The 26,362-nt window shown below is 39.9% G+C and overlaps 1 protein-coding gene and 1 long non-coding RNA gene across 2 annotated transcripts in view; one reads left to right on the forward strand and one right to left on the reverse strand.

Annotated features, from left to right (window-relative positions):
* The window catches only part of clybl (citrate lyase beta like), a 56,399-nt gene that overhangs the window by 23,790 nt on the left and 6,247 nt on the right, over positions 1 to 26,362 (reverse strand). The window contains exon 2 of the mRNA XM_058081793.1: positions 4,645 to 4,855. Within this exon, the coding sequence (XP_057937776.1) occupies positions 4,645 to 4,855 (211 nt within the window). The remainder of the gene's footprint in view (positions 1 to 4,644; positions 4,856 to 26,362) is intronic.
* LOC131135652 (uncharacterized) lies at positions 18,842 to 21,820 on the forward strand. Its single transcript, XR_009131639.1, has 3 exons — positions 18,842 to 18,875; positions 20,434 to 20,604; positions 20,680 to 21,820. It is a non-coding gene; the product is annotated as an uncharacterized LOC131135652 (long non-coding RNA).

Raw genomic sequence — 26,362 nt, forward strand, 5'->3', positions numbered from 1 at the left:
ACATATAGACGTTCTCGCCATGACATTTTAGGGTGTTTACACACCACAAACACATGGCTTTACCTTACCTCTGTCACCAAACACTTTCTTCTGTGAGGTTAATTTGAAAATGTATGAGGAGTGCGGTTCTTTTTAGGGAGTCGGGGGCCTTGTGTGTGCTTTACTACAACTACAAATATATATTATACAAATATAATTTCTATAATTACTGACCATCTAATTACCAAGAAGCTTGGCTGTATTGTTGCCTTATCAAATCAACAAGCTTTCAGCGATGCACCAAATCGGCTATGGGGTTCCGAAGTCTTCACTGATGTGAAGAGTCCACCCGCTGATTCCTAATAAATAAAACATTTACATAATGTAAGAAACTTGAACAATATTCTCCCATATGTGATATTTTCTGAAAACGTAGAAGGTTCAGGCCCAGTATTTGTCTTGTCTGTGTATGTGTGTGCGAATGTGAAAGAGGTGCCCCCCCAGCGTGTCAGCCAAGCCACCATGCCATCTGGAGAGGAAATCGAGTGTGAAGTACAGTATAGTTTGGGACCAAGCTCCGTGTCAGCGGCTCAGCAGTTAGTTCATTAGATCCAAATTTCTAAGGATTAGGAGGGAATCTCTAAGGCAGGGAAGGCTGACGGGGGAGGTAGGATGTACGGACCCATGTGGGGAAAGGAGACAGTGAGACACACGCCAGGGAGGAAAAGTGGACCATAGGGCAGAGGAGACCTAGAGAGAGGCACCATCTTAACCCTGGGGACCCTGCGGAGGAGGTGCAAGTCGAAGAGGGTTTAGGGGAATGGTAGTGGGCCACAAAGATGGCGAAAAAAGATGAGGACAGAGGACAGGTGTAGCCGTCAGTTCCGCTCCAGGGTTTTCCACACCCCCCATCCACTCCACCCCACTGATCATACAGATATGATGATATGTGTAACAGTATTAGAGCACTCAGCCTTATCTTCCCTCCCATCTCCTCCTCCTGCTCTCCCCTACGGGTGCATGCTGACAGTTAGCAAGCTCTCCGTGGCTTTGACCCCGTTGGTCCGTCTCTCATCCTCGCTTCCTAAGCAGCCGGGCCAAGATAGAGGGCAGACAACTTTTTTTGGGGTGAGGAGGGTCAAAGTGGCAGGTAATTAATGCTGGCACGCCGCAGTTTTAAGGTGAAGGTGACAGATCAGGAAAATAATATATTACACATTTCTAATGTATTATAAAGGGCATCACGGTGGCGAGTGATTAGCATGTTGGCCACACAGTCAGGCGATTGTGAAGACCTGGGTTAGAATCTCGGCTTGGCCAGAAACTCTGGTTCCTCCACCATTCCAAAACATGCATGTTAGGTTAATTGGCGACTCTAAATTGTCCATAGGTATGAATGTGAGTGTGAATATTTGTTTGTCTATATCAGTCTAGACCAGTCAACGGTGCACCCCGTCTCCCATGCAAATTCACCTGGAATAGTTTACTACAGCTTGCTGGCAACGGGCATCATGGGATACCTCAACAACAGAAAAAAAAAAAAAAAACGCCAACAGTGTTCCATTTACATACCTGACTTTTATATTAACCAAGCTACAACGATATTATACAATGACGTGTCGCTAATCGCTAGTCTCAGCATCATTCACAGACAGAGTTGATACCTAGCTCTCAATTTTGCTACAAAAAAGACTCACCAAGATGCTAGTTTGTCGTCAGCATTTTTTACCTGAAAACTGGAGCACACATCTTGTGCTGAAAAACACAGCCATTCCAATGAGAGTGGACATTGTAAGTGTTGTCGCTGCTGTTGTTGACAGAATTAGCATACGTAAGGGGATAAATGTGTCTCAAAAAAGTTTCGGTAGTGTTTTACATCATCAAAATATGGTAAGATACGGCAACTATTACATGTTATCATCAGTGTACGTGTTAATGCATGATCTCAGCATATACATCAAACGATGCAATGTTGTTAGAGGTTTTTTTTTTTAGATGGCTTCATAGTCGAAATAGGTATCCCCATGACAACATTGTAAGCTAGCTCTAATTAACTTGTTTTATGGTGTTATAATGCACAGAAAAGTGAAAGAAATTCATGTCCATGTTTCACATAAGGATTGTGAATGACGGGCAAATTCCCAAAAAAGTGCAGCTCCCCTTAAAGTGTTTTGATGGCGCTGTCTGCAGGGAGAAAAAAGGGCTGTAGCTATTAAACCAGCAAAGGCAGCTGTCTAAGTCACTCAATACTTTACAGCAGGATGATACTTTGACAAGATGTGACGTTCTGTACGCAACTGCACATTTTTTTTTAGTATAGTACTGTATACTTTTAATAGTTTGTCAATATATAAAGCTGCATTAAAATATGTTACATAACTGCACGTGGAATATTAATATATAATGTTTAAAGTAAAATAATTAATTAAATTAATAATTAATTAATTTGTTAATTTTCTACCGCTTATCCTCACGAGGGTCGCGGGCGTGCTGGAGCCTATCCCAGCTGTCTTTGGGCAAGAGGCGGGGTACACCCTGGACTGGTCGCCAGCCAATCACAGGGCACATATAGACAAACAACCATTCACACTCATACATATGGACAATTTAGAATCACAGTTAACCTAGCATGTTTTTGGAATGTGAGAGGAAACCGGAGTACCCGGAGAGCATGCAAACTCCACACAGAGATGCCCGTGGGTGGAATCAAACTCGGGTCTCCTAGCTGTGTGGCCTGCACGCTAACCACTTGACCGATAAATGAATGCACATTATTATATTGTAATATAATAAATAAAATGGAATAAATTGAATGGAATGGAATATACAAGTGTTTCAAAATACTGCATATGAGCAAACCTGATCCAATTGTCTGAGACAAAAATGAAAATGGCAATTAGTCAAGGAGAACGGCATTAATACATATGTTACAACATTAAATAATAAAAAAAATAACTAGCATCACTTAAATTGAAATTGAGCAAAACAGTATGCAAAAATCAAAAAGTGTATTGTGATTAAAAGTCTAATTTCAATATGCAGTATAATATATTTTATTTTCTGTATTAAATTTAAATTGATGTGTGCATAAAGTTTGTATGGAAATTATTACAATCATTCTTATTATGGTTATAAATATAATAATGATCATAATAATAATTATTATTATTAGTGGTTGTTTGCGACTGCACTACATCACACTGAGAGATGTTATCATATTATGCCCGCCAAGTCAAAATGTTAGAAACACATCTTCCCAAGATGTACTCCACAGCTGGAAAATGTACACCACAATAACTAGATTGTGTGAAATGCATGTGCAGAAAGCTCTTGGAATACTCATAGCACAGGTGAAAAGAGTGGATTTTTCAGGACACTCCTCCAGAACGGAATGGTGAGAAAGTGACAGCTGAAGAAGTGAGAAGACTGTGAATTCCTTCTGGAGCCTGAATGGCCGCATTCCTGTCGACCACGCTGTAAAGACAGCGAGAGCTGTGACATCCACCGACGCCATCGCGGGGTCACAGCTCTGACCTGTCAGTCACACTGGCCGTCATCGTATTGTCTTTGTCTTACTACAGGAACGGCCTGCAGCCATATCAATCATCTTTATTATCATGACTTAAAAACCCTTTGTTAGTTAACTTTTTTTTTAAAACCCTTTATGCTGCTCTCCAATCACAATTTCATGGACAGTTCAGGAGGGCCAATAGGGAGGTCGCGTGGGTGGGGAGAGAATGCTTTTAACCTGCTGCATCTGCTGCTTTCCCGCTGCTCGCCCAGTGGGATGTGGTCACCTTGTTTTAAAGGCCCCTGATAGGGGGTTGGGGGGGGCACCGCTGCCATTATGGGAGAATAATAGGGAGAAATGCACTTGTTTTAAACATCTTACTTAGGTAGTTCGCCTTTAAGGGAGTAAGTGGTAGCACCTGTCTGCCCCAGCGGTAAGGATCACAACTAAAACAGTATTTGGTGTTTGGCAGACTTACAGATAATTGCAATACACTTCCTCGCTTATAGTGGTTAATTGGTTCAGGAACTGACCGTGATAAATGAATTTTACACGATGTAGGATTCAATGTTAATAAATGCAATATTTTTATAGTTAGTTTATAGAAAACCTGTTGGATATTTTGAGCCATGCAGACATGAAATAACACCCATTTACTATACATATATAATGCATACATAATGCCACACCAATCTAAAACTTTTCAATCTAAACCTTTTCAAAGCGCCACCCTGGTGAGACATTTTTTGAGGCACATTTCACAGGGTGCAAAACTTAGAGAGGAAGTACCACACATGGCAGAGGTGGTTCCCATGGGTGCAGCAGCAGGGATAGAGTCGATCAGTGGAGGGGATTTGGGTTTTAAAGCAAGTATCAGCCGATATCTGCCGATACCGATCGGTGGCTGATTCCTCAGAGCACCCCTAGTTTGGCCCATTCCCTTTTCCTTCACAAGCTAAATGTTGTGAAAGTCGAGTCCAGGGCCAAGCACAATTGCATAATTAACACAGTTGTTCCTCTTGCCATGTTATAACTGTCAAACGTCACCTTGCTTCAAAAAAAAAAACTGAACTGCATTTCGTCCACAAAGTCAGAAAAGTATCAGGATTGAAGTGTTGTATTATGAAGCAATGGCCAACAGGTCAAAGCCTAACCTTTTTGCTGAGGGCAACACCATCCTCACAGTCCAAGACGGCACAGTCGACATCCAGGGTGGCCAGCTTCCTCAGTTTCCGCTCATCATTGCCGGGGCAGTAGAGCACGGCTCTGCGGGGTACATAAGGCAGCGAGGAACCTGTGGTGTCATGGTGGTGACGCCATCCTTTGGTATATAACTGGGCTGCGGGCAGAAGCCAACCACTGTCCCTGTTAACAATAATATATATGCAGTACATAAACACAATGAGACACAAATACACAGTAAGTCACAACTTTGTCACATGAATTACTTATGAGCTAAATGGAGGGTTAAGGGCACAGAATAATTAAAGGTTGTTGTTGCATTCATCTTCATAATATATACAGCTTTAATGCTAAACATGGAAGACTATATAGAGTGAAAGTCTCAATTTTTTTTTTTTTGTGGGTTCCGTTCGCCCTTCAGCTGCTCATTGAAGTGGAGGGAGATACGATGACCTGGGCTTTAGTTTTCTTTGTCGAGAACAAACTCACCCAAACACTGGGCTCACTCATATGCTAATGAGGCCACACTGCTCAGTGTCTGGGCAGGGCAGCAAATAAATGAATGAAGTTAAGGGGGAGGATGATAGTTGTCGGGACTGTAGAAGAGTCATGGAGCTGAGCATAGACCACCGCCAAGGTCAAACAACCCTGATATGGAGGCTGAGAACTATACCTGAGATCTGTTAACGCAAATTTGAACGACGTTAGAGAATTATACAGGATACAATGTCTCACAATGTTAACAAACATGAAAACAAAGTCCTGTACCCACACTAAAATTTAACACATGGGTCTCAAACACGCGGCCCGCGGGCCAAATGTGGCCCGCAGGATGCTAGTTTAGGCCCCCTAGTTTGCGAGTTAGCATGTGTCTCAAGACCCTGCAGTTGCGCAATATGTTGTAAATAAAAAAAAAAGTATAAATGTGACTATAGTTGTGTTTTTTCATGTCTACAGGGCTCTAATAATGCTTTGTTAATTTTAATCTGAAAAAAAATAATTTGTCTACCTTTTTATTATTTGCCGTTTTATTATTATTATTATATTATTTATTTATTACTGATTGATTGATTGTCTTTATTCTTGATTTGTTTATTTTTCATCTTATTTTGTGCAGAAAAATAAAAATTAAGATATTTGAGAACAGTGGAATGTTTTATCGGAGCTTTTATTGTAGAAAATCGGAATCAAAGCACTGAAAAAAAGTTTGTATATTTTCTGTTTTTCTTTTTTTTTTTTTTTTGGAAAACCTGATGCGGCCCAGCCTCGCCCAGACCCTAGCTCCAGTGGCCCCAAGGTAAATTGAGTTTGAGACCCCTGATTTAACAGGATGTAAAGTTCCATAAAGTTTTGACAAAATTGGTATGTGTAAAACAGCTAAGTTGTTAAAAATTGTTAAAAAGAAAATTATGGGAAAAAAAAACTAAAATTAATTGTTAGATTGCCATGCCCTAACACAATTTTAGTTTTTGATGCTCATCAAAATCAAGAAAACAAGCATTTCATCACTTAACTGTCAGCAATGCATGCAGACGTCAGGTCTTACAATGGATAGATCTCAATGTTCCGTGCGACCACAGAGGAATATTCTCCCCATTAACATTTTTGTGGCATGTCGTAAAAATACCATGTCTGGCAATGTTAGTCCCAGTGCCACATTCTTCCAAAAAGTTGTTGAAAACTGTTCAGTAGTTTTGCGTAACACTTAATTATTCAGAGAGAACCAATGTTTATGGAAATCTTATTTGTTGTGGAATTCTGTAACACACCTTAATACCTTGCAATGCCCTGTTTCCCCACTGAAAACAAACCTAATTCCAAACAAATCAGATTATCAGGTTGTGCGGGCTTGACAAAAGCAAATATTGGGTCTATAAACATGTATTCCAATGTTAACACCCCCTTCCACTAAATCCCCCAACAGTTTATACAAATATGTTTACTTAGTGAAGGAGTGCCCATTTGCACTATTAATTGAAATGCAAATCAGTACCAAAAGGGGACTGTAGAAAACCCAATAATATTCATACGTTTTTGATGCATACATACACAAATAAAAGGTTCATTTTCAAATAATTTGGAGTCGAGTTATACAACATTGGGTCAAGCAAGACTACGAGCAGAAACTGCTTTTATGACCTTATAGGAACCTTATATAAGTATGTTTTTGTTAAGAGTTACTACTTTGTTGTGCGATTGTCAATAGCGGTGGGGTTCTTTCATCGGCTAACAATTGTTAATCATGATAATCTGACTATTGAAGACACTAACGAAGTTGAGGTTGAAGACAATTTGAACTAAACAACTTTGTCGTTGTTGGCTGTTCATTTACATGACAACAACAATGAGCCTAAAAAACAGAAACCTTTTTAAGTTAAATTGTGTTCACTCGGTTTTGAAGTTGACAAATGTTTGGGGTCTTGGGGAAATCCTTCATACTATGTAGTAATCCTCAATTGGTTAGATGTGGAAAAAGTGTCAATATTGACATACCTTAGAAATATTTGTTGAGTGCGAGTATACTATGAAACACGGCAATGTAGTAGCATTTGTACTTCTCCAGAAAGTATATAATTTACTATGACTCTTTATTTACAAAACACTTACAGTGGTATGAAAAAGTTTGGGCACTCCTGATAATTTCCTTCATAAATCCCTGGTTGTCGGGATCGGAAATTTCAGTTAAATATATCATATAGCAGACAAACACAGTGAGAAATTAGAAGTGAAATTAAGTTTATAGGATTTACAGAAAGTGTGCAATAATTATTTCAACAAAAGTACATCCGATAATTTATTGAAAACTGTGAGGTTATTAAAAATAAGTGTCCTGTTTATTTTAGGTGTGAACATTTAATAGAATGATTAACGTACCAATACCATCATGTTGCTCAGATGTGATAAATACATGCTTGCATTTTGTCCATAGTTTTCTATACAGGTGCAAAAATATCACAATTACAGTCAATTGATATGCCTCCGCCCATGTTTGGTTACAGCAAAATATTTCTTGTGCAACTCCCAGATGCTAAAGGTAAATATTATAATGACATTTTGAAACAATGCAGTAACAGTCTAAAATTTGATCATTGTGGATCAATAAACTATAAACCGTTTCATCCCTCCTGCTGATATCGCAGTGATATCGCCAACTCCTGTGTTTTCAGTCATCTTTGAAAGGATCATTTTGGAAATGCTGTCAGTAAATAAAAGTAATTTTCACTGTTTTTTTCCATACATTTTTCAAGCGCATACAAGCCATTGAAGAAAAACATAAATGTTTTTACAAAGTAGCTTAATGGCACGTATAAGAATGAGTTTACTGCAATTTTCTTTTTCAGTCACTGCCAAAACATAAAAAAAAAGGATTATACAAGCTGTTGTTGCACAGTGCATCACAAACTACTGGCACATGCAATTTCTAGTTTTGACAGCCTTTGACAGCCCGTAACTAAAACTTCCAAAATGCTTCACCATTTTGCATAGATTGAAGGAAAAGTAAAAATATTAGTCTGAAAGGATTTAGTCAATACACGCCCGTGTATGTCAAATCGTGTGTCTTTTGCCATCTTTGAACTGCTGTAATCCAAATCACCCTTCACCTCAATAACCGCACGCGATACTCCAATCAAATAATCAGCACCAAGCATAAAACTTGATCACCACTCTAGCTTCACAAATAGCTAAATGTTTATCACAGAGATGCATTTAATTACAGTCAGAAACTTCATCATCACTTGGTGGCAGAAGCAATTAAGAAGGATTTTACTGTTGGTCATGGTGGATAGTGTTAGCATCCTTTTGTGAGATGGATAAAAGAGCAACAAAAGGAGGATGATGAGGAGAGGGCTTTTCTTCTTGGGTTTTCTTGAATTATTCTCTTTTCTAAAAAAAAAAAAAAAAAGAAAAAAAAAACAAGATAAAATCACTTCAACAGCCACTTAATCCTGTCAACAACGCTTCTACACATGCCCTCTAGTCACTCAATTGGCTCTAATCTGCTCACGAGTCATGTAGCAGCAGTTCCACCCAATTAGGTTGGCTTCTTGTATACGTGCATTATATAACCATTGCTGTTAGTGAATAGTGTTCAAACAAAATGTGTCAAAAGGTTGGCTGGGCAGTCGGAGCAGACTCGTACTCGAAAAAAATAAAAAAAAAAAGGTTATCTGTTGTGTCAGTTTATGGAACAAACAAGAATGAGGCCCAATTTCATATATGGAAGAACAGACAGGAGAGCATGCTGCAAATGGGGGAGGGGTATTGTGGATGTAATAGTGGATATTTGGGGTGAAATTAAGCCTCAATTAATGGGAGTACCTCAATTACAAAAAATTAGAGGAATTTTCTCCGCCTTGAGGAATCATCATGTGCTTACACCAACACAGCACTTGTCACTCAAACAGAGGAAAAAGCGGATGTTTGGTTGGTTGAAGGAGCAGGAAGATGGAAGAAATGAGGGAAAATGACATTGATGGCAAGTAAAATTAACAAATGAATGAGATGAACATTAATGTAACTGACAAACATAACGTTAGACGTGTCCTTAAAAGGGAACTTCACTTTTTTGGGAATTTTTTCCCATCAAACAAGCCTTATATGAAACATGAACACATATTAAACAAGTTAATATGAGCTAGGTAACAACGAACGTCATGGGAAATACCCATTTTGATGCTATAGACCTCACAAAAAACAGTGTTCCATTTATATAACTGACTTTTATAGTAGCTAACTCAATGCCTCACTAAGCGTTTGTCTCAATCGTATTTTTTGAAAACTGCTTCCAGACTGGGAAAATCTGAAAACGGCGGCTTGTCGTTTCCGTGTAGACAGCCCCATCTCGGTCTTTGACACCAAGCAAAAATAAATATCTGACTATTGTGATGTACATGTCTCATTCCAGTCAAGGGTCTCCTGATATTTTGTAGTCTTATTTTTCAAAATGACTTGGAGAAGTAATTCCACTTTTTGTAAGTCTATACGAGTATTGGAAACCGAAAGACGATTCTCCTTTCTTCTTCTGCAGTTTGGTGTGTCACATGGTTCTGTCTGCTAATCCGGCATAGTGTGGACACAATTCTTTTTCAACATGCCAAAGGAAACCTTAGGAACTTAGGTCAGACCCAACAAAATACATTTTGTTCCTATATGCACAATTTTTTGTTTGTTTCTTTGGGCTTTTTTCCTGATTTTGGAGTCGCCACAACAGATCTTTTGACAATGTGACAACTGTTGAACAATAAAAAAAGTAGATATAGGTAATAAAGTCCTCTCAACTCGCACAAAACTTCTGACTTCAAACCACAATCACAGATGCAGAGAACGTCATGCTTGAAAAGAACACGCAAAAATAATAATAGAAACAGAAAGTTAGTTTCAGTATATGCTTTGTCACTAAAGTGAGTGTATTTTTAGGTTTTACTACTAGTGTGGTTAGCTTCCTTTTACACTTTCATTACAGCCTTAGTAAAATATTATGAAGTATTATATATTTGTACATATTAATATTAACAGCGGTTAACTTCTTTTGTTGCATAAAATGTTTAACTTCATACAGTCTGTAAAGTTCCATGTTTTATGATGGCAATAGTTTGATCCAGGAACTGATTGTTTCTATAGGAAATCTAAACAAAGTAGAGGTCGACCAGCGTCCTGGTAGCCACCATTACTAGCATATATACAATTTTATCAGGATTATTTTAGTTACAATATGCTGCATTAATGTGAGATCCTTATAATTACAGTCCAGGATACACCATATGGAATGACATTCGCCATTCACCCTTCACTTTTCCGTTTTTTTACATGAAAGGTTATGATAACAGAGGGCTGTGTGGGTATACAAGCAGCTGTAAAGTGGCGGGACACGGCCACAGTGGCTGCATTTACTGGTCTGAGATCAGAAGTGAGTGCGTGTTTGTGGGTTTATATGGCGCTGGCTCTCATTAGCAGCAGCAGCGGCAGACAGAGGCCAAATGGCAGTGAAAACTAGGCGAGGATATGGGGAAATGAAGGGGAATGGTTGCCAAAGCTTGTGTTACAAGGGTGTATCTTTTGGAAACATTGTGTCCATCCACCTAGTTAAGAGACAATTAATATCCTATGGTGTGTTGAAGCGGTTCATGGTGGCTCTAACTCACTAAGATACTTTATCTTGTTCCTTTCCCCTTTTTATTGGTCACCCTTTGGTTGAGTTACGTCCTGTCCACACAGGAACATTGCTGGGAATATTTTCATTGGCAGGGTTAAAATAATTTGGGTGAATAGTTGCATCCAGACAGGATGAAAATGATGTAAACAGCCCATATGACACACTAAACTATAGAAGAAGAAAGGACACATGGAGAAAAGTCAATCGTCCTTTGGTTTCCAAGGCTCATCTATACTTACCGCTTAAGTTATTTTGAAGGAAAGGCCACGAAATATCAGGAGAATGTCGACATATTGAGATAAGTTGCTTTGTCGTCACACTTCACTTCTGGTTACGTGGCTGTGATGGTGTGGCGACGGACCGGCTGTCTATACAAAAGCAATCTAAAAAATCCAGTTTCAGGGCATCGAGAATGTCATTTCCATTCGTACGAGAGGCTGAAACGACAAATTACTTTGCCATTTTGAACTAAAAATGTTTCAGTGTGGATAGCCCATGAATTAGGCTGCAGCAGTTGTTTCATTACCACAATGTAATGATAAGCATTTCCTGTAACTCTGCAGGCCTCCAACTGGCAGCATAATGGCCTAATTCAGGTGGTAATATTCATTCTAACACATGAATGATGTCAGATAACAAGAGGCCCACTCCAAAAACAGAGCTACATTCAATATGTAGATTTCCACAATTATCCCCAGCGTGGAGGGACGCAGGCAGATGCTGTGTTGAAAATGCACAAAATTAAAGATTTGTGTTTCACCCCCAACAATAATGATCAAGTAATGCATATGCAAAGTACATTCAAATGTGAGAGACTAGATTAAATTTAAGGGAAGGAAAAGTCACTCTGTTTCATGTATAATGCTGTCATTGTGCAGAAGACTGTAAAATAAAATAAATGAATATTCTGCTCGCTTCTTGTCAACCTGTCTGACACTTTATGTGGTAGAAAATAAATAAAAGCAGGGGGAAGAATTTGCACAGCCACCTCAGGGCTAGGAATTACACAATTGTGAGAAATGACTGGAAAAAAAAGACAGAATTAAGGATAAGCAATGAGTTCACCTGAAACTGAGTGTATTACTTGACTATAACCAGCACAGGCGTTGTTGATTCAGTCTGAACTAGTTTACTGTCTAAAGGGTGACAATATTACATCACGTGGGTTGAAGTACATACCACACCGACCTCTGGCAATTACATTCTGAGTAACACAAACCTGCCACGGAAACAGGAGTTCGAAACATTAAAAAATAAATAAAAAAAGAGAGAATAAATAGTTTGGGGCCGTTCGCATGAGGTGAAAATTAATACAAATTTTGTAGTTTTAAATATTTGTTTACATAATGTCGTTATCAAGACTGAACATTAACATAAGTATTTTTTGTAACCGCATAAATAAAACATACTAACCTGCTGTAGCACTTTTTTCTAACATCATGCTACTTAAATTGCTTATCTACTTGAGCACTTGCTTTTTGTAGTATATTTTTATGAAAAGACACCAGGACAGCCTGTCCTAAAATTGCCAAAACAGGGACTTGATCTGATTTTATTGGATGGCCAGTGTGAAGTGTTGAAAGCTATTTTCAAGCAAATTTCATTTTTTTGGTCACGGCCTTCATTATTCAGATTGTTATGGTAACAAAATGTGTTCATTAACAATCATGTTGATGTTCTGCCTATATTGTATATAATTGTTTCATTTTCAGTAAATGGCATCATTCTCTTGTTCATTAACAATCGCATACCCAATGTGTCAGCATCAATATAATTTAACATAATTTATTATATCTATTAATACCTAGTTATTTTAGGAAAAAAATTAAAGATGCAAAAAAGGAAGATCCTACTTTATTGATTACCGCGACTTATATATTCCTAATTTCCTTTAAAAATGCTGATGAAAGTCACTCTCCATCTCCTCCGTGTCTTCTCCCCCCTTTCGGGTCTCATTAGTTTGGATTTTATGCCTTAATCTACACAATGAGGATGAAGTCATGGCGGTTATCTTCTGCAGCCAATGCCTGGCTACCTGTAATCCTTCTCAAAGTCCCCCCCAGCTTTCTCCAAAGCTCACAAATGGGCATAGAATGCTTTTTATGCAAGGGCCTTTCGCCAGTAATGCCGGGAGAGAACAACTACCGCAGCCTTTTCCCCCCTCATCCCTTCTGTATAAAAATCCTCCTTAGAAGGACAGAGACATCTTTATGAAGGTGTCAGGATGGAAAGGACAACGAGCAAGAGAAGTAATCTGGTTTATAATAACATTTGTCACTCTGTCCTATCTAAAAAAAACCTCACTTTTATTTTTTGCAATAAATAATAAATAATCACATAAAACATTAACTTTTACTTACACAGTGACTGACAATGTTTTGTTGACAGTTGAAATGAATTTATCATTAAAAGTCAATTGAGAGGGAGGCTTAGAAAAGGTTAAACAAGTCGTTCCATCTGAGGAGGGCATACGGGGGTTACTTTTAACTTAGCATTTTTATTGACTCTGGCAAAACAAAATGAGCGGGCCTCTGTAGGATTGTGCCCACTGCATTGGCCATTCAGGCCTTCTGAGGCCCATTGTCGTACTTTGAAGGGAAAGAAAAGAAACCCCACTGGTGGAAATGCAGTGGAACAGCCCCACAACAGGCCACAACTGTTCCCTTCTGCATGAAAGGCAGGGACATAAAAGACAAGATGGACTTCTGAGGTAGCGCCAAAGACAAAGGCAACAAAAGTGCTGATCACAAGGGGATGACATGACTTGTCTCAGCAGAAGGAGTCGAAAGAAAGGGCGGTGGAGACAATGGCACTCCTGGCCGATGACACGTCAAAGAATTGAAAAATCCACACAAGAAGTGTCTTCTCAATTCACTAAACCCACAAGAGCTGGATGAGTGTCGGCTGGAACCTCGTCAGGCTGAAACGGAAGAGAAAGGGGTCGACTAGCAGAACAGCCGACGGCTCCCCTTTAGCTTCTTTTCCAAAATATTTCCCCGGTTCTGTCAAATAACTTGGCATGGCAGAGGAGGCGCAATGGGGGGATGGCTTTATAGCCCGTCCGTACACACCAAAACCTAATCAAAGTGTGGTGACTTCCGCTCCCACAGCTTCCTTAAAAAAAAAAAATCTGTTAGCCGTCAGATCCGTTTGTTTGTGCCCCACACATAATCACACTGCAGCCAAACGCCATGGTAACTGTCAGACGAACAAAAACATGTCTCATTGAAAACGCCTACGTGTTTATAGAAGAACTGTTATTGGTTGCATTTGGACTTGTGCCCGCGATCGGAAGCAGTGTTTCTGACACTTTTTTCCAAATAAAAAATACACCTTTAACTCCGAAAAAATACAAAACAAATACCTAAAGCCATTCGGTTTGCTTACTGTACGGAACATAACAGTCAACAATCCAAGTTTGACCTAAAAGTATCTGAGAAAAAATCTGGAGCTCAGAATCCAGAGCATTAATATTTCAATATCAATAACAGGTACCTGTATAACAGTCTCCACAGACTTGACAATTATCTGGAAAAATGTGAAGTAACGTCACAATATTTAACTAGTTGTTCGACTAGAGACACAGATCTAAAGAACTGCTATTAACACAAATCCGGCTAAAAATCTGCCATCATCTGCGAAGCTCAGAGCGAGCATATTTACTTTATTTCTTTATTTAGAGCTAAGTCAATTACCGAACAGTGCATCCACAGGTGAAGGACCCTCCTCCGCGATAGCCCGAGGCCTATCCCACAATTCTCCACACATACCCATGGGCCCTTTCACTGGCTGCTCCGCTGTCTGATTAATGGGTCGATGTGGTAATTGATTAGTGAAGAGGAGGTGGGAATAAGTACATAGGTCAAACGTCAACGTCCCCCCCATCCCACCCCTCCACATACACACACACAAACACACACAAGAGGGCAAGACGTAAAATGTAGCAGTGATAGCCTGCAGCCAGGCCGCTTCCCATCAAAGCCACGGCAGGGCTAACATAAAGGGTCCGCGGAACCTTATTCTCTGCCAATCCCCGTGCTCCCTCCCCGACTCTCCTTTTCTCTTGGTAATGCTGTCTGTAAAGTGACAGGAACCATTCTGGGAGCTGCTTGTCCGCTCACCTTCATAAAACAAGCCATAAAGCCGCAAATAACAGGCTTATATGGCTTCATTATGCTGCCTTTGCAGGTTCACAGCCCCTGGGCCAGGGAGGTTGGGGGCGGGGGGGGGGGGGGGTGGTGGAGTGTTCACTCTGGTCGTGTAGAGGCGGGGTGGACTTGTTGGCAGGAAGGACGGCCTGGTTCTCGTGGAACGTTGGCTGTCACCATGTCCTTGTTTGCTCAGGGTAGATGACTACTTGACCCTCCCTTTTATACCGGTACTGCCTTTAAATCCCAAGCAGGACAAACAAAGCCGCACAGCTCATTTTGGGACTGGAAGTGATGCCACAAGTCAGGAAAGCTAATTGACAAGGCAGGAACATACTGCATATACCCCACAGAGGGGGCTACAATGTGGTCAACATCTCACATTGGGTTCAGGATAAATTGACTTGATCTTTCAAGGTCAGGCCCTGCATTGTGTCTAAAACTAGCAGAAAGGTGCATTTCTCACTTAATTATTTGGATAAAATTGACAAACTAAACATGATACATTTCTGAACAAACAGAGAGAGATCAGTATGGCAGCCAAGGGGTGCTCAGTAGCATCGGTATGATCATGGTGCGATTAATCGAGACGCCAATCAACATGAGCTGTCTCGAAGGTGCTAAACCAAGAAGAAGAAGAGGAAGGGGGAGCGAGGGGGGGACTACACACTGTCTCAGGGTCAAGATTACGGAGTATGGATAGAAAAAAGGCAGAGGGGAGAAGCTGGAGTCCTTTCTCTGCAAGTAATACGACTGAGATGATTTGAAATGGTGGCGAAAGACAAATGGGACTGATGGGTTTTTTCATTTAAGCAAAAAGGGTCTCCTTAATTGATAAGATCCTTAGAAAGAAAGCAAAACATCCAATGTTTCCCTACGTCATGAGAGTCGATTCAATGTCCAGTGTCTCCAAACCATTCAGTCTACCATACTACTTACTCCGCTCTGCAGGGAGCAAGAGTGAGGCCTAAGTGCAGAAGAAGACTCACATTTAAACAAAGTGGCATATACTTAAGTACACACTGTCGTTAAGGAGCTCTGGTTCAGACCGACACTAATAAAAAATAGACAATTTTCACATTTTTATTTGGCTGCTTGGTGTTGGTCATTTATTTGTGATGTTGTACTTTTACCAAATGCCTACAAGACAGTATAGCGAAAAATATGACAAATCATCATTTTAATTTCAAGAGGATGATTGTGGAAGGTTGATTTGCGATTTTTAAACAGCGATTGTTTTGTCAACTTTCTATATGAAACATCGCAAAAATGCTAATGCATTTTACTGAGTCGTAAATGTACCCTTATACCTTGTCCACAGAACAAGCTGGTGCCTCTGAACATAAAAGACTCATGGGACAGCTAATTTAGCTTATTCAGACCTGTTTGATCTACTCTCAGGTATAGTACTGATTAAAGACTGAATTTGAAAAGGCCAAGGTGTGGAATGAAACAAAGTTTGTTGTGGTGCAAAGAATGATCTGGAAAAATTTGTTTGGCTGGTCTCGGCTGTAGTGATGAACTATTGGATGCAGTTCTAACAGACAGAAGGTCGGATGATAGATCAGACTGTCAGGATATTTGGCCTGCGATGTGATATGCACTATGTCCTACCCGATCCAACCAAACAATCTAACGCACACAAAACACCCTCCACCCCACCTCCAACTCAAAAGTCAGACAGATGGGTGTTGCTCTAAAGATCCATTCGGGAACCAAAAAAAACAACAACTTTGCGTCAGATTTGGAACTACAATATAACCAGAGGATATGAAAGGGCAAGGGCGGACATCTGTGTCTTTTTTTTTTTTTTTTGGTCTTATTTCATCTCTTGCGGGCTATGATGGAGATTTTTGGATCATGGTCCGTTTAATTAAAAGGGCCACTATCACAAAAACAACTAGCACTACTGACACCCCCACTGGTTCTGTAGCTTCCTTGTAAGTTGCCTGTGCCCCCAAGTGGCCATACGGGGAAATGACAACTGAGTTGAAATGACAATCCAATTTAGGTGAAGACTAAAAAGTGTAGTGTTTTTACTTATAAAAATAGCTATGACACAAATAACTTAAATATAAACTAAAGAAGCAAAAATAATAATACATATGACAAATGATCATTTAGGTCCATCTGAGTCTGCTCATACAAAAGAACTTTCCTATGGAATTCAAAGTCTAAATGACTCGAGAGATATTTTTTAATTAATTCTGAATGCATGTCAACCCCCTAAGATATGGTCAATTTGGGTATGTCACTGCCTCCTGGGAGGACTTTTTAAAAGGAATTTGAATTCATAAAGCTGATGTTCCCTATAGTGTTATAATGATAGACACTTCATTCTTTGGACCAACGGGGATGCCGCTTGCCCTCGACTTCTGCCCGGCCCCAAGCCTTTAATTAAGACCGGCTTAGGTCTGATTGATCCTGACACACCAGGAAGTTTCTTGAAAATCTGACTGCCAAAACCGTGAAAGTATTATATAGGCCACATTCCACCCCCTTACTCCCCAGCACCCCATATAAAAAAAAATCTAAGCTGAAAGCCTCTGTAGTGCACCAAGCTCTACATTATTGCAGTATGCTGTTGAAATTAACCCTTAGCTTCCCTTTGTCTACATGCATACATAGTACAATATCACACTTTCTACACATAGCATAGAAATAACATCACTGACATTTACCACCACCAACATCCAATCAACAAAATCTACTACATATTACACCTTCAGCAAAAGCTATACACAATCAGGAGGAGGTTTTGTCAGTTTTTTTCAAGCTTTGTGTGATGCTACAATTCCACTGTGCAGAAAGTAAAAAAAGCACAATTACTTTTCGCTATTTTAAAGATGCACGTGCAAGGGGATGTTCCTGAAAACACTCGCTATATATACACACAAGGGGAAACTGTTGGCATATGATCCCTGTGATAGCTGTTGTGCTTGTGGAAAAGTGACAGAGAACAAGGTCCTACACCTTGGCCTCCCACCCAAACGATGTAGGTTTGGGTGGGAGTAGGCATTAACCTGGTGCCCCTTCCTTCCCTTTGCTGGGTGGACCGTGGAAACACATTGTCACATTTTCAGCCTAGCACTAAAAGTGATAGTGACTCCCATAAATGAAGACTGGGTAAAACAAAAGGAGAAAAAAATAGTAATAACTATCATGGTTCTCTTTAATGAAAACTAAAAGAACCAAGAAACATCCCAAACAACAAAGTCTGACTTAATTAATGAGAATGGATGCACAATGATGTAAGATTTCACAGATTTTTAAAGTGCTCATAACACCAAAAAAAATGTTTGAAAAAAGAAATTTAAAAAATGAAGTATTCGCATAATAAAACATTTGTCATAATGCCGTAATCCGCCAAAGTACAATTAAGTTGTGATTATCAAACGCCCCCAGCAAGGTTTCTGAACTGCCGCCATCTTGGCTGTGAGGTAACAACGAGACCACTTTCCAGAAACCTGACTCAACTAAACACAGCCATGGATGCACAGCAAAGTGAAGAGAGAGAAATATTCACAACAAGAACACAATAATAACATTCACTTACAGGCCTGTGACTATAATAGATAAATTGACTTATTGAACAAAAACAAACCCAAATCAATAATTACGACGTTCTGGATATATTGATATGTATATGTACTGTATGCATGCGTGTTTGCTCTTCTCTCTTTGACACACAGGCTGTATGACAGGAGGGTTCACTGTGTATCTATCTGTGCCCATTGGTTCTATAAGTGGAATAAACAGAGAGAGTGAGCGCCCATCTTATTTACCTCTTTGTGGAGGCGGGGCTACTAGCTATGGTAGGTACTACTCTAGCTGCAGTTAGCCAGCTCCATTAGCTCACGTCATATAGTAACATCAATGACAACACAAAAGCGATTTTAAGGTGAATACCACAGGCACAGAATGGGAATATTTCGGTTTTAAACAGAATGAACATAGTGAGCGCATTAACACCGACGACCGGGGGGAAAAAAAGTACTGATAGCGCCTAGGTTCTGACAATCGATTGCTGAGGTGTTTGGTCAGCAAATAGAAAACAAAACAGTACAAAATGGTATGCGCCCACAGAGTAGACACAGTAGACGGTAAACAGGCTATATTGCAAACACATACAACATCATGGAGAAAGACTGCGTCAAGTTTTAGCCCTTTCTTATGCAAACACTTGAGAAGTCCACGGTATGAATTACGAAATATTGATCCGTGAGGATCAGTTTTGTGGATTTTAAATTTGTTTATATTTTCCCAATCAATAGCTACTAAAGTTGACGATGATGGTGGTGTTTATTGTCAGTAATGTTCCCAAAAGCAATGCTGATGCAAAAAAGAATTTCACAGCTGGGCTTTAGATAGCAAAACAGCAGGCGTGCGGCACAGGAAATCATCAAGAATTATTCCATTTAGAGTCAATAGAAATAGATTTCCTGAGAATGGGTGTAGAAATGGGTGTAAAAAAAAAGTGCTGTTGGAAATGTCTGCTGATTGACATGGGAACACATTTGACGCAAGACGTGCTGCCAACTGTTTGGCCTGGAGGGCAGCAGGGACTATGATGTTTTTAGAAATTATCAAAATATTATCTAGAAATGTAAATAATAAGGCTGTCAAAGTTAATGTGTCAATAGCAAGTTAATAGGAATTCCTTTTAATGCCTCAATTTTTTGACACACAATTAGCATGTGCACGTCCTGGCCAAAGATACAGTATTTGTTTCTACTGTCACTGTGAGTTGTCAGAGTATTTAGAGTAGTCTCAAATGCCAGCGAGATGGTACTGGAGCACTGCAGGTATTATTATGTTGTAATTTATACAGTGCTACTTGGCATACGAGTGTCCCAACTAATGAGTGTTTTTTTTAGGTGTGAGCCGTATCTCTGATTATTTTGTGCTTTGAACTTTTGAACAGCCAGCTATGTGCATTAACATTGAAAATAGACGGCTAGACTATGATAAAGTTACTTTATAGTATGGCCGTGATTTAAAAATAAAAAAAAAACGTCCAAAACATGGCCAAACTTTCTGATCAATGTGACTCTCCTGTGAGGGATCTTCTGTTTACACTTCCACCTTATTATGCTGATTTATTCCTTCCTTCTCAATAACACGATTTTTAAGCAGTGAATATTTTACATCTGCTTCATTTAAGTCAATTTCTTATGCCTATTGATATTCCCCTCAGTAGTCGGGGGGGTGGCGCGGCTTTTGCCTCCATTGAAATGACCACTGCATTAATGAACATTGCCTTTAGGCTCTGAGACTTTTAAACCCAACCTTTCATTTCTCCTTTCCCCTTTCGGGCCTGCATTGGGCAGCATTTAGCTGTGAATTAATTTTCATGTTTGGATAAACCCTGCTGAGGTGTGATGCCAGAGGTGCATAATTAAAGCAACACTACATAATGAAAACTGTAATCTTTGTGGGTTATGTTCACATGTGACCAGAAACTACTGAAATCCGAGTGTCAAGACAATGGCAGAGAACACATCTGTTTTTTGTGGGAGGGGATCCGCTGTCTGGTGTGCAGTTGTGCATGTTGTCTATGTATCTGGTCTCATCATGGGATGAGACACACACCCACAGACACAACTCAAACACCAGCAGCCCTTAACAAGGTGTGTCTAATGCTCCTATTTAATGTTTGGGGGTGCAGTGGCGCGTGGCCTGAGGTTTTTTTTTTTTTTTTCCAGGAGGGGAGCACGGAGAACCCAACAGCTGCGGCCTAAAAAACTGGAGACAAAAGCCGAAAAGGATGTACCGCTTCATTGAAGACGGGACTAAAAAGCCATGGCAATTTGTTTGTGGTCCGGTCTATATGTTGGTGGACGATTGGGTCTTAGTCCGGTTTTCATGGTGCAAATGGCAACTTCAATAGCAAGTTTGTGTTGTTTTTTGGAGGAGGCATGTATTACATCTGCCTACTGTGTGGTAGGTTAGATATTGATTGTGGTCTCAGGTTGCAGGATTAAATATTGTCCATGAAATATTGCAGAAGGGTGTCGAATTGGCAAATGAAGAACCCCATTAAATATTACTACTTCAACCAGATTAAAACAAATTTCCGTTTTCAACATTTGATTCACTTGACAGTTGACAGTCTGTCCATTCCTAACATGTCTACACGACTTCTGGTTTTTTTTTTTTTTAAGATAATTTGTCTGTATTTTCCAGTCCGTCTAATGCTAATTTTGTCAATCCAAGTCTACGCAAGCTGTGTACTATTTTCCAAAACTACTATTTTTCTTTTGGCTTTGGCTTTCAATACCTGCAAAGGTAATTGCAATGTTTTTATTGCTAAAAATTGAGCATGAGTGACTTTCCAAAACTAAACATTGGGCTTGTGTCAATCGAAATGTACGCCATTATTGCATGTATTTAAGCTAGGGCTGAATATTTAATCACAATTAATCTTATTTTGTCCATAGTTAACTTGGTGTTAATCACATTTAATCACAGATAGAAATATGTTTTTATTTCCAATAACTGAAGTGGCACTTCACAATAATGTATATATATATCCGATGAACGTAATGGCCACTTGTAGCTCGCTGGTGGGACAAAAACAAGCTAGCTAAATGCCACCTGCCAGGCAAAATGTGTAAACAAAAATGACGGAATGAGATTGAAATGTGAACGATCACACACTTGACAAAAAAGTCAAACTTTTTGGAAGGTGTGAGTCTCATTACATCTGTAACCATTTCTGAAAAGAACACCATACCAACAGTAAAATATGGTGGCGTTAGTGTGATGGTCTGGGGCTGTTTTGCTGTTTCAGGGCATTGGAAGACTTGTCGTCATAAAGGAAGGATATAAATTCACTATAACTCATTTGCTACCAAAGACGTAATTGTGTGTTTTTTTCAACTCGACCGCTTGCTCCCAAAGATGTATTTATACATTTTTTTACGTTTGCACATGACATGCAAACATTACACATGTGTGCCCCATGTGCAAAACACATGAGGCACAAAGAGGTGAGAATAGATCACGTATGGTGCAGATTTAAGACAAAAGAATGGCCACAAGGTGGAAGAAGGGCATTTTATAAGAGCTTAGCATGAATGTCTCCCATAGAAATACATGCTCCGTTGCAACCAGAAAGTGAAAAGGCATCTTGCCCTGTAGCTCGAAGTAAGTTACGCATTTGCAAATACAAATGCAAGCACACACATAGTTCAGCTGCAAATGTGAAAATTGTATAAAGCTCATGGTGCTATATTTGTTAAAAACATATATTTTCATGTAAAAACATTTTTGTGTTTATGTTGTTGCATTGTTTAGACATTTTGGTTAAATATATATATTGCTTTGATGGTGGGAAATATGTTAAGTTTGCATGGAATGTAATGGAATTACTGCGTGGCGAGTATGAAAATAGATACTTTTTCCATTATCAAAAACAATTAAATGGTTCGCCCGAAGACTGAACTTACAACTATCAACATATGTCAGTATAACACCATCAAACAGACAGCTGCTAATGTGTTATCAATGTGTGTGGGGTTTCTGCTGTGTTTATTTATATTTTTACAGCTTCACTTGTGTATTGTTCTATTTTGTCCACAGCTGCAGCCTTGTGAAGAACTGGGTAATTCCTTAGCTATAGATACTGCATGTAATTGTGTTTGACTGTCAGAGAGGTATGAAACAGTTCCACATTATTCAAAAATTACTTTGTAATGATGTGAACAGGGGCCAGTAATATGATAAACATCTTCTCCCACACGTGTTTGCGCCACAAACACATAACACATTTTTACAGTTTTACACACATAGAACAAATCTGAATGCATATACACAATGAATGAAAGGGAATTGGAAAAATTAAGATGACAAAAACATAATGTAGCAGCCAGATCCACAGAGGAACCACTGTTTTGTCTTGTGTCGTTTCCCGAATTCAATCGTGGTTCTCATTGTCTTTATCAAATATTGGTACCTTCTGTAATGGATTAATGATGATCTTCAGGATCATCATTGGGATCCGATCCACTGTGGATAATATCGGCTTCCACCAAGAGATTGGTCTGATCCGGTTGCCGTATCATGTTCAGGTCTACACACTAACTTGCTAGGTGCGGCAATACACCTCATAGCTGGTTACCACTTGACTTCCGCCAACCACAAGAAGAAGAAAAGGCAACACCATCATTCAGACATGTACGTGGTGAACCATGGTCAAGTTAGTTTCACTTTGCACGTCGGGATTGGACTGCTGTATCATGTTGTGGGAGGTCACACGGGACGTCCCCCTTAGTGCAGCTTGTTATTATTATAAAAACAGAAAGGATCTGTAACGGATTGGATCACCTACAAAAAATAAAAATAAAATCTAATTGGTTCAGAAGCCAAAGAACGTGGATCAGGACATCCCTAGTCTACAGCATTGTGGTGAGATTCAGCCAACACATTATTGTAGGACACATGAGGCTTAAGTTAAAATTGGTGAAGCATAGTATAATGTGGCACTTTTAACAATGAATCATTTAAAAAAAAACACACACATGCTAAAGATTGGAAATATTACCAAAACTGAGGAAACCTACTCTCGGAATTTCCAAAAATGAATGCAAACAGTCCATGTTCAACGAGAAAGTTCAGATCTCCTTTAATGCGAGTGGCAGTGTCCTGAGTGGGCATTAGTAGAGGGGCATTATCTTGTTGTGCCAGACAGTTCCGTAGTAAACACCCTGGCAGAGGGCCTCGTAGTAAAACTGATGTGACTGGACCGTCGCGACAGAGTTGTTGTAGCCGTCCTGGCACAGAGATATGGGTCATGCTAGGCTGTCCTTTCCCTCACCCCAGCACCACAGCCCAAACCCTGATGAGATTAGCTGGCCAAGCCAGAAGCTCAGCGGTTGTAAGGCAAAAAACACCACTGATTACGGCAAGAGCGAGAGTCGGATCCCCTTATTTTTCGTCTCCGAGTCCCTTGAGCAGGATGGAGCTAACCAACAATTGCAGGATGACAATTGGGAAAGAGACACATACTGGGCGAAGAGAGAAAATTCAAGGCTTTCAAGGCTGGTTCTCACTTGCTATGATGGTGATTTTTTTTTTTTTTTTGAGGGGGTAGTGTGGGGTTCAGGGAAGACTTTCCTTTAGCGAGTCAGAGTTAAATCACTTCTAAAAATGGGATTAGGCAGGATGGAATGCCGGGGTAATCACTCATTGAGTGCCAGGCCAGGAGAGACGTCCTCTTTAAGGTGAAGGGGTGGCTTTTATATAGCCGAGCAGCTTTGATTACTGTGCCGTCTTAAAAAACCGCATCCGATGAGTAAAGACATGCGCTTGGTCCTCCCCCGCGTTTACTGGGTGAGTCTGCCTCCTGGCTTCCTGTAAATAAGTGACGTCACGTTGCTTAATGATGCCCAGACTAGACTCAGCAGGGTCTTGAGAGGGGAGGAAAACAGTAAACAGAGGTGGTTCTTCACATACAAGCTAAGCACCGAGTAATGAATGTGAGTGGACAGGGAGAGAAATGTAGTTCCTTCATCTGAGGACGGACTCATGAAGTTTAAGTCGAGTCAACTTGTTGAAGTCAACAAATAAGACACCATCTCCGCAGTACACTGCAGTAGTGACAGTTTCTTCCAGTTGCTACGTATAAAAAAGGCCCATCATAAAGCCTGGCGAGAGGAAACAGGATAAGCGTTTCAGCCAAAGCAGTAAAAAAAAAAAAAAAAAAAAAAAAAAAAGCTCTCTGGGAAACTTGAAAGCCACACAAATGAAGTCTGTGTCTGCCATCTGGAAACGATAAACAAACAAAACCCGGCAGCCAAACAAATACTGCGGAAGGGAGAGGAAAAGAGAGCGATCCAAAAGAGTGTATGAGTGACAGGGAGAGAGGATGGAGTACAAGAGTGTGTAGCAGCACATCATTAGCGAACACTGATGGGGAGACAAAGACGACAAGGCTTTGTGCAAGACACACGCACACACAAAAACCTCCCTTTGATGCTAAGAAGATGACCCTGCTGTTCGAATGTGTGTGGTAGTGCTGCAACCTGTTTATAATGAAGTGTAGCGCTAACAAGAGGCCGGCTGTCTGCAAACTCATGCCAGTGACATGACGAGAGGTGCAGGCATTGTCATAGCAAAAAGAACACGTTTCTGTGTCGTCAGAGCAATCGGAAATATGAGATTGTTGTGAAAGCACTCTTGTCAACTTCTCAATAAGAAAAGTAACTATTGGCTAGATTACATTTAATGTGCATATTATTTGTATGAAATATTGTTTTAGATGCTGTTGGAAAAAAGCATAATGTAAAAGGAGAGACAAAAAAGTGAGTTGTTAATTTAAAATTGGCCATTAGTTCATCAAATAATTTAAATATTTTATCTTTAGATTCCACTCTACAAAACATTGCGAGAGCCACCCTGGTGGCAGCACGCTTTGCTCATTTGTGATCCATGGATGCTCTCGGTGTGCCACAAAAGCTGTCAGTGCCCTGACTATTTGTGCTTGCTTTAAGGTGAAGTGGACCACTCAGGATCACCTGCCGAAACCTAACCCTCCAAACAGGAAAGAAGAGGTTAGTTTCATTAGTTTCAGCCCCTAGGCACATTTGTTCAGTAAAACAACAGCATGAAAGAAGTGAGACTTTTTGCCAGTCATACTGTCTCTTTAGTTCTGTGGGAGGTGGTGTCGGAAGTGTACGTCAGAGTGTACAGCCTTGTGAAGATGACTACAGGAGAGGAAAAATATGACGACAGGGAAGAACTACACTTAAAACATTTTCGGTATGTGGAATCAAATTATGGAAGGAAATGAGCAGGGAACTCAAGCAATGCAGAGATGATGAGCAATGTCAAAAAACAACACCAGCAGCTAACGTTTGCAAAATAGAAGAGTCTTGAACCACTGTGTACAAAATGCTATGTCTAACCACTGCAACATTCATTACTCTTCATTCTTGTGAGTTCATTGTCAGTACTGACCCAACACTCCAACAATGTCTATGACGGTTATTTGAATTATTTATGGGGACAAGAATGCACTTATATTATCACCTTGTTACATTACCTTATCATTTTCCTATGTATTAATTGGTAAAAAAAATACATCTGGAATACAGGAAGTGAACAAATGTATTGATGTGAAACGGTTGTGGACATGTGCAAATTGTATTACAGTATTTGATATATTCCAATGTAATTTGTATGCATGTTCAAATCAGATTAAACTATTACCATTCACTCATGTACATTTGGTTATCAGGTAAAAAGTGTGTTTTTGTTTTGCTACATCGCACTGGGAAATTCATGCAATGGAAGGAACGCCATTTGGTATAAGAGTATATATACACCAAGCCTCCCCTGTAAACGTTCACAAAGGCCTCTGTCAATACTGACCCCAATAGGCCAGAC

The sequence above is a fragment of the Doryrhamphus excisus genome, chromosome 9, assembly GCF_030265055.1.
Source record: "Doryrhamphus excisus isolate RoL2022-K1 chromosome 9, RoL_Dexc_1.0, whole genome shotgun sequence".
Classification (NCBI taxonomy): Eukaryota; Metazoa; Chordata; class Actinopteri; order Syngnathiformes; family Syngnathidae; genus Doryrhamphus; species Doryrhamphus excisus.